This window comes from Sinocyclocheilus rhinocerous, unplaced genomic scaffold (genome assembly GCF_001515625.1).
Source record: "Sinocyclocheilus rhinocerous isolate Xijiao unplaced genomic scaffold, SAMN03320098_v1.1 scaffold40, whole genome shotgun sequence".
Lineage (NCBI taxonomy): Eukaryota > Metazoa > Chordata > Actinopteri > Cypriniformes > Cyprinidae > Sinocyclocheilus > Sinocyclocheilus rhinocerous.
This window is the reverse complement of record NW_015624837.1, coordinates 649507-663057: the sequence shown is the minus strand read 5'-3', so window position 1 is coordinate 663057 and position 13551 is coordinate 649507. Positions and strand designations below refer to the sequence as shown.

Genomic DNA, 13551 nt, shown 5'->3' with positions numbered 1-13551 from the left:
GCTGTACACAAAGCAGCGCTCCGCTCAAAAAACACTGCTTTATCAGACATTACGTGCAAGGGACATTACAATCATCCAATTTTCTGAAGACAGTCGGTTTCCTTCAGAAATACAGTGATATAAAAACACCCGCACTCAATGTATGGGAAGCACTGTAGTCTCATAATTGAAGTGTAAATTCTGCAGATTACATCATTGTCCAGTATTGTACTGTCAGCAATTTATTATAAAAATATTTTCATAATTGTAACATACATATTTACATAATTATTCAAGTGCATGTGTAATAACTTGCGAAAACTTGAGGCTACAGCAGCACTTCTTCGTCGTCGTCGTCTTGTCTGATGCACTCAACCAAGCGTTCTAACCACGACCTCGCCCCACCCCACCCCTCAACCATTCGAATTTCCATAGGCGGGAATTATTTTAATGATATTCTAATGGGCCGCTTTGTGATCTCACAAAACCCAGAAAACAAACGCTGTAGTCCAAACGAGCTGTTCGTTGTAGTTCTTGAAAAGGGATTTTTTAAAAACGAAATATCTCCCTTTGGAGTGGACTTTGAGATTTGTAAGTTTGAAGATCTTTTTTATGCCCAAACATACACACTACACACTGACTAAAATTCAAAAAGTGAAAAAGCATAATAGGACCCCTTTAACAGAGTATTCAAGCTGCTCTTTTCCATACAATAAAAATGAGAATGGTCGAGTTACAAGAATAACAAAAAGCACCATTTTTCTGACCATAGACTGTAGTCAGAAAATGAGCACAGAATAAGCTTTCAGTCTTCAGTAAGGTTGCAAAATCACCATAAAAGTACCTTTAAAGTGATCCATACAACTCTTGCACTATATTACCAGTTTTCTGAAGCCATACAATATTTGTTGATTAAGAGCTGAAAAAAATTGTAATGGATAGTTCACCCAAAAATGAAAATTACCCCATGATTTACTCACCCTCAGGCCATCCTAGGTGTATATGACTTTCTTCTTTCAGACGGATACGTCCTACGTCATCCACTTAAACGCCACTCTCTCGTGTACACGCGTACGGCAGTTAGCGGAAGCTAGAGATTATGGTTTATAAAGTTTTAAATATGGATATTTTTCTTACACAAATGCATTGCTTCACTTCAGGAGGCCTTTATTAACCCCCAGAGCCATGTGGAGTGCTTTTTTATTGTGGATGGACACACTTTATTGGACTTCTATTGGCCTATTGAATATCACCCATTCACTGCCATTATAAAGCTTGGAAGAGCCAGGACATTTTTTAATATAACTCTGATTGTATTCGTCTGAAAGAAGAAAGTCATGTACACCTAGGATGGTTTGAGGATGAGTAGATCCTGGGGTAGTTTTGTTTTTGGGTGAACTATCCCTTTAAGTCTGCATGAAATGAAAAGATCTGTCACTACCATTACATCATAGCCAATGTTATTGCAGTTTACCAATAAATGTCAATTTTTTTACTTTTTTTTTTCTAAATAAATGAAACCATGGAAAACTAAAATAATTTTTAGTGCTACACGTGAATTGTTAAAATAGGAATCTAAATGGTTCATCAATGTATCATCAATGTATCAAATGATCAGCAATACAAGATTTAATTTGCCAAAGTGAAATGATAATCTATGATTTCAGGAGACTTTAAATAAAGCTCTCAAGTCATATAGCTACTTTTATGCTACTTTGTCATTTTTGGACCTTGGCAGTCCATTTTGGAAAAGGAAAGTCATCTGGGTTTGTAAAGACATTGTAGGTGTATTTGATTGAGTGTATTTGATGACCGCATTTTTATTTTGACAGAACTGTCCCTTGAAAGACTAGCTTTTTGTGGTAGAGTCTAGTGGTTGACGCATACTTAAATGGCACTCCTTTTTGCCTCACCTGAGACTCTGAATAATTATTCTGTTGAATAGAACAAAAATGAAAAACATGGAACAGGGAGGGGAATCAAGGAGAACTAGACTGATGCAGACATTTTTTACATAACGTCACAGTGAGTCACTACAGGTCAGACAAAACCGCCAGTAATGACTGCTACAGAGTGAGAGCTCTACGTGTTGAGGATGAGCGCTGATTATCTGTCGTATTGAGTGCAGTGAATCACTGATGTAGAGAATGATTAGGTCAAAGTACACCAAACCCTGTCCTCCATATTGATTTAGAGAAGACAGTAGCTTCTGTTCTCTGAAGGTATACTGACATAATTAAGATAGTTTGCCAACTACAGGCTGAAGATGGATTCACAGACCCACACGCTGGTCCTAATATAGAGTTTATTCATTTCTCTGGCAGAAGTTCCGTGTTTTATTGCAGGGCTTGTGATGTCCCCAAAGCGTCTTGAATAGTGTTATTATTTGACATTGGCTTGTCCAAAATCAAATCTGGTATATAACAAAAAGAATGCTGTAATTTATCTCAAAGAACCTACTGATACTGATTTTGCAATAAGTTTTTTTTTTTTTGGATTTAAAGGTATGAGACTGTTTAGATCAGTGTTTTCCAGCTTTCACTGGGCTAAAGAGGGATAGATTACTCACCCTAATGTTGTTCAAAGTGTGTATGAGTTTCTTTCTTCTGTTGAGCACACAAGATTATATTTTGAAGAATGTTGGTAAGCAAACAGATGCTGGTAGCCATTGACATCCATAGTATTTATTTTTTCCATACTATGGAATCCAAAGGCTGCCAGCACTGTTTGATTGGAATGGTCCGATGGCCCAGGACCAGTGTGAGAGGGTGTTGGTCTAATTCATAGGACTGTCACTTGCCTTATTTACGCTCTTGTTTCAGCAGTATTGTCTTTAATTGGTCACATATTTTTAACATTTAACTTGTCTTTCATTTTTGTTCATTCATTTATTTAGAATGTTATTGTTTTATGAATTTTACTCATGGTAAATTACTCAGAGTAAAGTTATCCAGAGTAACTTATGACCATCTTGGAATTATCAGGTATAATAGGATGAATATTAGAAAGCCATGATGATCTGCACCATATGCCATAGTTTTTCAGCAAACGTTTTATTTTTTGTTTTTATTTTATAATTTTTTGCAAATTTTATTTTAATTCATTTTTATTTTGCTTTTTATGATATAATAAAAAATGCAGATAAGAATAAAAAAAAATATATATAATATATTATATATCAAAAAAATATTCAAAATAATTTTATTAATTTACTGTTTGTTTGGTTTTTTTTTTAATTCTATTTTTTTTTATTTTATTTTTTTCAATAATGTTTAGAGCGAAAGTGAAAATGTGGCAAGTAAAAAATCTGAACTACTCCTCTAACTGGACCAATATTACACATTTGTGTTATTGAGTTCTTATCACACTTGTTGCGTAATTAAGGCCCAAAGCCAGTTTTGAATTTTACATTGTATATTCAGAGTGATGCAACCCCTTCCTTGTCCTCAGGGTTGCACGGTTGCTTAGCACCCACCACACTGTATAGATCTGAACGTCAGAATCACTCTGTGAACTCTGAACTTTGATCCCCTAGGACCTTATGGCTTACGTACATGTTCTCTCCTTTGGACACGAGTGTGTTGGTGACAATCGCATTGCAGTGTCCACTTTGGTCACCTGCTCCCTCTCCTTCTCCATGGACCTCCCCAGCATTTTCAATCAGGTCAAACCGACTGCCTTTGTGGAAACATGTGTCTAAAAAAGGAGAGGGAAAGAGGACAGGAGACACAGAGAGAGGAAGAATTGGGGGGTTTCTGAGCACTCAGGGTTTGGTTTGTTTTTGTAATGAGGTCAGTTATCTGCTGCGGTTAGGAGCCTTACAGATAAGAAGCATTTGTGTGATTAAGCCTCTGTTTGAGTTTTGTCGTCAACGTGGATGTATACTTTGTTTCAAAGTTTCAAATACTTTGATTCATGCTCAAACACACTCCCGAGAACATCAAAGGGGGTCGAAAAGCAGAAAACAGTAGCAGGGCTCATAATTTGCCCGTAGTATGCAAAGTTAGCACTGTGTTCTTTGCTGAAGCAGCACATTGTGCTGTGGGCAGGTATGCGGGTGTGGGTCCACGTGAGGGGAACACTGTTCCTCCACTGAGGGTAAACACGCATCATGTGATGTGTCCCGAGCAGCAAGGCAAAGTACAGGGAAATTCATGACTCCACTTAACATTAGCCGTCTGGACGGTCACAAGTAGCCAGTGGACAGAAGATAGCAGAATAACATTGGTCACGCGCAGAGTTTTATGTTTAAAAGTCATAGGGGAAACAATGAATTCTCACAGAGATGTTTATATTGTAGATTCACTAACAGCTCCTGCTCTGTTTAAAGGCTTATTTTCCACAGAAATGAGCTTATTCTTATGCTATTCCAAACTCATATGACTTCTTAAAAAGGAGATGTTTCGAGGAATGTTCATGCAGCTCTGTTCTGTGTACTGGATGCCACACTTCCTAAAGGATTTTTAAAAAAAATAAAAAATTCTCAATAAAATTGGTCCATCCATATGTACACTACTGTTCAAAAGTTTGGGGTCAATAAGGATTTTTTTTCTTCTTTTTTTAAAGAAAATAATACTTTTGTTCAGCAAGAATGCATTAAATTGATCAAAAGTGACAGTAAAGCCATTTTATTATGTTGTGGATGATTTCTATTTCAATTAAATGATGTTCTTTTGAACTTTCTATGAATGAAGAATCCTAAAAACAAACGTATTTCAGTTTCCACAAAAAATATTAAGCATTAAAATTATCTTTTTAACATTAATAATAATAAGCATCAAATCAGCATATACAATTATTTCTGAAAGATCATGTGAAACTGAGACTGGCGTAATGACTGCTGAAAATTCAGCTTTTTAAAATGACATTTAAAAATATATTAAAATGGAAAACAGTTATTTAAATTTTTAATCTTTCACAGTATTACTGTTTTTACAGTATTACTGAGCCTTGGTAAACAGAAGAGACAAAAACATTTTAAGTCTGGATTGAGAGTCATTTTTTGGACAAACAACAGCTTGGTGACAATTTAGGCACTACAATTCAGTGTGTGGAAATAAGTATTGTGAGCAAAAAAAAATCTTGAAATATTCTCTTTTGTCTTCCAAGTACAAAATAAAGTAATATGGGTTTGTGATAAAAAAAAAAAAGTACAATTCATTTTTGAGTGAACTGTTCCTTTGAGTCATGAGCCTAACACACATTGCTAATTATTTTAAAAGAGTTTCATTAAACATTATGAACTGCTCCTGTCTGTTTGGTTTTGAATCCTTGGTAACAAGTTATCTTATGTTGTCTTCTTATGTCAGTCACTAATATCACAGTCCCTCACTGCATTATGTCTGCATTCATACGTCTCCTCCCTGACTGGTGTGTCTTTCTTCAGGCAGGGTGTTTGCTGTCCCCACCCCACATGAATAACATCCAACAAGACACACCTTTCCAACCTGTCCCTTTCCTAATATTGAGTCACTCCCCCTGCAGGGAAGACCTTAGTCACCCTTGACATTTTTTGATGCTCTACAGTCATATGGCCTAAATGAACCGGTTCTTCAGTGCCATCTCACTTTTTTGGCAAAAAGTCAGCAGTCTTAAGTCTCAGCTTTTCCTTTTTCTGATTTTCAGAGGCATCAGAGATCAAAAGCATCTCATTCAGAGAGTTTCTTTCCCTGTGGAGTTTCAATTTAAGTGGGCCACAAGAGCATGCGATGAATAAATGAGGAAAATAAAAATGGTCAAATTCCCTACACAGCCTCTAAATCATGCTGACTTTTAATGTTGCTTGTATCCATTGGCTAACTCCTCATCTCATCTGTCTAGGTTGCAGTGGTGAAGATGAAACACACCGAGCGTGTTTACGCCATGAAGATCCTGAACAAGTGGGAAATGCTGAAGAGGGCCGAGGTAAACCGATTTCTGTTCATGGCTCATTATCATATGTTACATTTTTCAGGGCTTCAGGCTGCAACTAAAATGGTGTTGAAAATAAATCTAACATTTTAAAAAGTAGCTGCCAGCAAAAATATGAATTTTATATGCATTTATATATGGTTTCATCAGATGAATGCAAATATGACTAGTGTGTCAGCCATGAATCACGAACAAATGACTCTTATGAACAGGTTCTTTTTAATGAGTTCAATGAATGAGTTTAATGAATTCTGTAATTTGGCAACTAAAGACATGTTGTTTGTAAGAACCAGTGACCCCAGAGTTGCTAGTCTTGGTCTTTCCATTAGGTCTCCGTAGCATACTCCCATATCTTACATATAGCCAGTACCAAGCCTCTTCCTAATAGCTCGATGACTGCAATCAAACCCTCTCTACTGAAATCTATAGGAGTGCAAGGTCATTTTCCTTTCTACTCTATCTCTTTCTTGCCCCAGTTTCAGCCCGATCAGTCCTGACAGTGCCCACGGGCCTCCCAGAGGCATGTCAGGAGTACTTTTGTCACTTGGGCTTGTCAGTAATCCTCTTTGAGCTTCACTGGGCTCTTTTTATTCCTCCTCACTTGTCTAGAGTCCCAATTCAAACAGATATAAGATCTAAGACTAACATCTGAAATGGGAAAGCCATGTACATCATTACTGCAGGTGGATGCAGTTTAATTTAATGTATGAGTTACCCATTCATTCTGGATCTCTAAAAACTATGGCTCCACAATTAATTGAAAATGAGGGACATAGTAAAAAAAAAAAAAAGCCTAGACACACAGAAACTCAAAGCTCTTCAGTATTAAACCAAAATAGAGGAATCTGCTTTCAAATTCAGGTACTGGGTTGCTGTGTCAATGTTATTTTATAAAGTTGTCAAAGCACAGTGTAGGATATAACAAAATATTGTTTTTGAATGTTTTGATGTAATAAGTCGACTTGCATCTCATGTAGACGGCTTGTTTCCGAGAAGAGAGGAACGTCCTGGTGAATGGAGACTGCCAGTGGATCACCACTCTGCATTACGCTTTCCAGGATGACAACTACCTGGTATGTGTCTTCATCCTTACATACACTTATGCTCATCAGACGTAACTGAAGGTTAGCTGTCATTTAGTGAGTTTTAAAACCTCAACAGTAGGGCTGTGCGATTTGGGGGGAAATATCAAATTGCGATTTTTTTGACAGATATTGCGATTGCGATTTGATTTGCGATTTTAAATTTGCAAAGTCAAGCTTCAGCTCAATATTGTCAATAATGTGCAGCACAGTATGGGTATCATTACCCTGCTGAAAAAAACAATAGAAACCATCACAGAAATTCTTAGTTTCCATTAAACCATTACTTGTTCGTTGTCTGTCATTTCGAAGCTTAAGTTGCATACGGTTTTCTTTAGTTTTAATTTGCCTAACTATCGATCTGACCCAGTAGACGCCATAATCCTACTCTGTCTCTCTCCCGTCCCGTTTTTTAAAAAAATTTTTTATGGTGGATGTTTACGCAGTTGGCTAGAGTAGTGCTGATTGGGGAGAACGGAGGTGCGCTCACTCTTGCCCAGGGCAAGTAAGACTGCAACTCAAGGCAGGCAGTCATGCATATGCTCTGGAACAGAGTAATATCGCATCCACATCGCAGGCTTTGCGATTAGCAAATCGCAACGTCTCAAATCGCGATTTCGATTCGATTTCGATTAATCGCACAGCCCTACTCAAGTCAAAATCCATTTAGACCTAAACATCTCGAACATTATATAAATCATAATCTAAATTATTAGTAGTAATTAAATGTGTGTTTTTTTTTTTGTAGTATTCATATGCTATAGTAATATTTCTTAATATTGTATTTTTATTAGTGCTGGGCAACTATTACAATTTTTAATCGCATGATTTTTCTGTGATTAATCGCATTGTTATGCGCAAAATTCAATAATGAATTCAACAGTACAGTATTGTGCACTTTTATTTTAAAAGTAATGCTGTATGAACAAAAATTATTTTACATTACATTAATGTAATCAATTAAAACCTCCTTTTCATATAATTTGTGTATTCTTGTGATGGTGCGTCTTGACACCATGTCTACACCGGACGCGTGTGGTGCAACGCGATAAAATACTATAGAACCCATTATAATCAGTTATGCTGTCTACACTGGATGTGGCGCGACACGACAAATCATGCGTGCCGTCATTCGTTGCGATCCTATACACATGCGACAGTTGTCGCACCACGCCGCAACATCAAGTCTGTCTACAATGACTGGACGCGTCACACGAAAAAGCGACCGTTGCAAATCATTTAAATTTTGTGTCATAGATAGTAGGGCTGTCACGGTGAGGGAATTTCCCTCGCGGTAATATTGAGTGGCTCAATAGCGCGGTATGCGGTTTTACCGCCATAAATATACTTTTCACAAATATATATGACTCGGCCTGGAGGACAGACGCAAGTAATCGCACGCGCTCAGTCGATCTCTCTCTCATTCACTGTCTGTTTAGGCTGTTTAGGAGCCTCTGTACAAATCAGCATGGTACACATTATGTTATCATTACTAACTTGTTTAATATTCCGTCCACATGCATGAAGTGTCAAACGAGAAGGGCATAACCTTACGAAAAAATAAAACATGGAAAAATCGCGGTTGCTGCGGTTCTTGCATTCCTCTGCGGTTTGCTCGTCAATAGCGCGGTATTGCGATATTGCGGTTATCGCAACAGCCCTAATAGATAGAACGAGGCAGCAGTTTACTGTCAGATTTGTTGTGTCGTGTCGCGCCGCATCCAGTGTATACAGCATCACTGATTATAATGGGTTATATAGTATTTTGTAGCGCCGCTCACGTCTGGTGTAGACATGGTGTTAGGCCCACCCCAAATGCTTTCATTGGTTGAGACGCATGAATACGCCCATCCCAAACCAGTACTGATCAACATCCCACCCCTCCTGTGACCCATGGTTTGTCTGTATGTGTATTCAGAGCCAGTGAGCAACGGACTTTCAAAATAATAATAATAAAAACTGCGTTAATGTGCGATAAAATAATTGTTGGTGTTAATTAATGCATTAACTTGCCTAGCTCTAATTTTTATGTTAGCTTTATTATTATTATTTTATTTTTCATTTTAATTTAAATTTTAGTTTAAGTTTGTGAATTTACATGCTTTTCTCATTTATTAATATTTATATTATTAATTCTATTTAGCTTTCATTTAATCTTATTTCAGTTTTAGCCATGTAAATATTTTAAACAATAATTAGAAATTTTTCCTAGTTTTTGATCTAATATTTATATATTTTTATCTTTATTTCAGCTTTATTTCAATTAACAAAAGCTATTTTTAATAGTTTTAGTTTTAGTTAACAATAACAACACTGTGAATGCATAAATAACGTCTATTTTTGGTGTATTTAAGGTAAGCAAGCTAGATAAAATCTCTAAGCCATATATAGTTCATGTAATTAATATGTAATTAATTATATAATGTTTAAATAATTATCAATGAAGTGATGCATTGAAAAATTGGCCACGATGAAAATGTCATGTTTATCAGAGTGACTGATGATGATTATTTGTAGCGCAACCTCTGATAGCACAACCCTCAATCACACTAATACAGAGTACTGGAGGATAGGTCGCAGTGCATTCTGTGTGGTTGTGTGATAAATATTTGTTAATCATTCTACTCTTTGATGTTGTTCAGTTGATATTATGAAGTGCTGAGTCAGTGATTGTGTAATTGAATGGTGTTGTGTGATAAGAGATGATATTGTCTCCTCCTGCAGTACTTGGTGATGGATTATTATGTGGGAGGCGACCTGCTGACTTTGCTTAGTAAATTTGAGGACCGACTCCCGGAGGACATGGCCAAGTTCTATGTGGCAGAGATGGTGCTCGCTATCCACTCCATCCATCAGCAACGCTACGTACACAGGTGACATGATAGTGTGTTTGTGTGTGTGAAGGGAGAATTAAAGACCAAGTGAGAATCAAACGCAGACTTGATTCTTAATTAGCTTTAACCAGCAGGAATTTCTTAGCCAAAAAGTTTACCACAAAGATCATGCTGGTAGGCCGGCACCAAACCAGCCTAAACCAGCCCAGACATTTACATTTATGCATTTGGCAGATGCTTTTACTCAAAGTGACTTGCATTGCATTGAAGGCATACATTTTTTTTTTTTATCAGCTCATGCATTCCCTGGGAATCGAACCCATGACCTAGGAGTTGGGATACTAGGATATAATCCTGGGCATTCATGCTGGTCTTCTCAGCAAGGTTTTGCTTTGTTCTAGGAGTTGTGTGGACAGGTGTCTTTTATACACCTAACAAGCTGACATTAGGAGTAACTTCTTAAAGTGGCAGGACTAATCTGTGTTCCAATCTGTGGGAGTCAGAATTCTTGCTGGTTGGTAGGGGATCAAATACTTATTTCACTCACTGAAATGCAAATCAATTTCTAACCTTTATATAATGTGTATTTGCTAGGTCAGTCCATGACCTTAATGTGCTTCTTCTTGAGCCACTCCTTTGTTGCCTTTGTTGGTAGGGGATCAAATACTTATTTCACTCACTGAAATGCAAATCAATTTCTAACCTTTATATAATGTGTATTTTCTGGATTTTTTTGGTTGGTGTTCTGTCTCTATACGTTAAAATAAACCTAACATAAAAATGACAGACCCTTCATTTCTTTGTAAGTGGGCAAACTTACAAAATCAGCAGGGGATCAAATAAATATTTTCCCCACTGTATATACAAGTTTTTGATTTACCATTCCCTAAAAGTCTGTAAAAAGCAAACTGTGGTTGGTCACTTTAAATATCAGATAACCCCTTTCTGTTCAAGTGGGCCGTTTTTAGCCAGAATAAGCAGTGATGTGCGCTGATAGTCAGGTTTTTTAACACAAGACTGGATCCAGACAAAACGATATGCCCAAACAAAATTTGCCCAATGTAGGATTCTGCCCCAGTGTATGAACGTACTCGCAAGCAAGGCAGATTGGTCATTACCCCTGTGTGAGTGATGGGTGCACTGGACATCAACAGCACCTCACCCACATGTCCACTCCCACATGAAACATTTAATGAAATGGCCGCAGATGGTTGTGGTGTTCTGGGCTGCAGATCTGTTCAGGTTCAGGGGCCTCTTCCTGGCTGCTTGTCCTGGACTGCCATCCGGTCCAGCTGAGCCCCCTCTTCCTTCCTTCTGTGGAAGCTTGTGAAGGCTTCACCTCTGATACAGTAGCGACGTTAAAGAGGTAATTTACCAAAAACTGAACATTTACTCTCCCTCACATTATATACAACCCATAAGGAAATGTTTAGCCGAATGTAAGCACTGGATGAATCAAAATAAGACCGTAATAGTGATATTGCTTAGTGTGATTATGGAACTACAAAAGCTATGATTTAATTAAATGAATACATGCACTGCTTTTGAGTGAAGCGCAGTACTTTTACACACAAGCAGCTCATGATCTGGTGTTTTTAGTGTTTCCAAGCACCACGTTTCACAGTAAATGCTGCTCCAAACAAACTCTGCATTTGCTCAGAGTTTGGGTTACATATAACTTTGGAACTGCAAAATGCGCCAGTAAAAGCTCAATGGTTCTTCTGTTTGAACATTAAGGAAATTAAGACACATATTCGTATTATTTTCCAGTTTTACTGTATTTTATTGTAAGAGAGATTTTTTTTCTTATTCTCGATTTTTTTTAATTTTACAGTTAAATTACAATAGGAATATTTCTTATTTTGTGTAATATTTTTTAAAATAATAATAATAATAATATTTAAAGTCATATAAATATACTTTATAGTCATATTGATATCAATTTTTAACAAAAAAAAAATCGCAATTAGATTTTTTTTTTTTCACCCAAATTGTGTGACCCTAGCAAGAAAATTCACGCTGGTCTTTTCCATACAATGAATATGAACGGCTACTGTTGTCGAGCAATATTTTTAGCGAATAACCTAGATTTCAGTCTCTTTCTCTCATAAAACTATCATATTGCTTCAGAAGATTTAGATTAAAGTGCATTAATTAAACAAAAAAATTAGACTATTTTTACTACTTCTATGATGTTTTTTGTAACATCAGTTCCCTTCAGCTTTCATTTTATGGAAAAGGGCAGCGTTAACTTTCTTCAAACGTCTGTTTTTGTGTCTCATTGACAAAAACAAGTCATACAGGTTTGTATTGACGTGAGGGTGAATTAATGAACTATGCCTTTAACTCTATTCCCCCAACCAATCATAACAGCCTTTTAAACACATCCCATCATTCTCAATTATAGTAACCAGCTTGTCAGGCCAAAGCAGCTGACTAAAGTCATGCTAGCGCTCGTAAACACACGTGTCCATGAGTACAACCCTTCGTGCTTATACTGACACCCAGTGAGGTTGTGAATGGTGTGTGTGTGTGTGTGATGAGTTTTGACATCATGTTTACTCTGTACCCGCTGTGCTCGCCATGGTGCCAGGGCTGTGAATCAGAGGGCACTGTGTGTGAGGCCCAGTCGTCGAGAGACAGGGACTGAGTGTGTGTGAAGGGGGGAGGGTGAACAAAGGCAGGTCATGGCTGGGCATGGAGAAACAGCCACTCTGGAGAGCAGCCGCAGAGTGGGTTGCCCACTGGAGTAGTAATACCTCACAGTGCAATGTGAGTGCAAAATGCTTGCATTAGCTAACATGAACTAATGATATCTAAACTACCAGTCAAAAGTTTGGGTTCAGTTCAGTAAGATTTGTATTTTTTCTTTCAAAGAAATTAATTCATTTAAATACAGTAATTAATACATTAAAGTAATGTTAAAAAAAACTATATCGTAATTTCCACATATATTAAGCAGCACAACACTGATTATAAATAAGAAATATTTTTTGAGCACAAATCAGCATATTAGAATGATTTCTTTAAGATCATGTGACACTAAAGACTGGAAAGACTGAAGACAGCTGAAAATTCAGCTGTGCCATCACAGGAATAAATTACATTTTAAAATACATTAAAATAGAAAACATTTTGATCCAATAAATGCAGCCTGGGTGACTTCATTCAAAAAAATAAAATTTACCCGACCCCAAACTATTGAACTGTAGTGTACATATTTCTTAGAATGTATTAGTCTTTGTTAATGTTAGTTAATAAAATACAGTTTTTAATCGTTTGTTCACAGCATATTAACAAATGTTAACAACATGTTTAATTTATTTTAAATGTATTCGGTGAAATTACAAACAAATGAACAAAGTTAACAAATTAAACCTTATTGTAAAGTGATGCCCATTATTTTTGAGCAGATTCATCAGCCATTAAATATAATCTAGGCAAATAAGCCGGATGCCAACCTGGACAGGATGCATGATATACCTTCATCCTCGAAAACCAAAACTACAGATGGTTTAGAAGAAAAATGACACGACCTAGAGACTTCATTAAATACAAGTTAACATGCAATGAAGATAAACATGGTTTCCCGCTGACCACATTGTGTTTGTGCAACTACTGAGAGTATGAAACCACCGAATTTTGAGAGACGTTTAGAAACCAAAATTGTCGATTTTCCTGGTCATTATAAGTGAGGTTAATAATTTTACGTATTATAGGGCCAATGCAGTTCGTTTTAATATTAA

General features: G+C 36.8%; 1 protein-coding gene across 3 annotated transcripts in view; it reads left to right on the top strand.

The window, feature by feature from the left end:
* Positions 1 to 13551, top strand: part of LOC107746049 (serine/threonine-protein kinase MRCK beta-like) — an 86749-nt gene that overhangs the window by 39365 nt on the left and 33833 nt on the right. For all 3 annotated transcript variants that reach the window (XM_016560106.1, XM_016560114.1, XM_016560121.1), the window contains exons 4-6: positions 5800 to 5883; positions 6867 to 6962; positions 9696 to 9844. In XM_016560106.1, coding sequence (XP_016415592.1) covers positions 5800 to 5883; positions 6867 to 6962; positions 9696 to 9844 — 329 coding nt within the window. The remainder of the gene's footprint in view (positions 1 to 5799; positions 5884 to 6866; positions 6963 to 9695; positions 9845 to 13551) is intronic.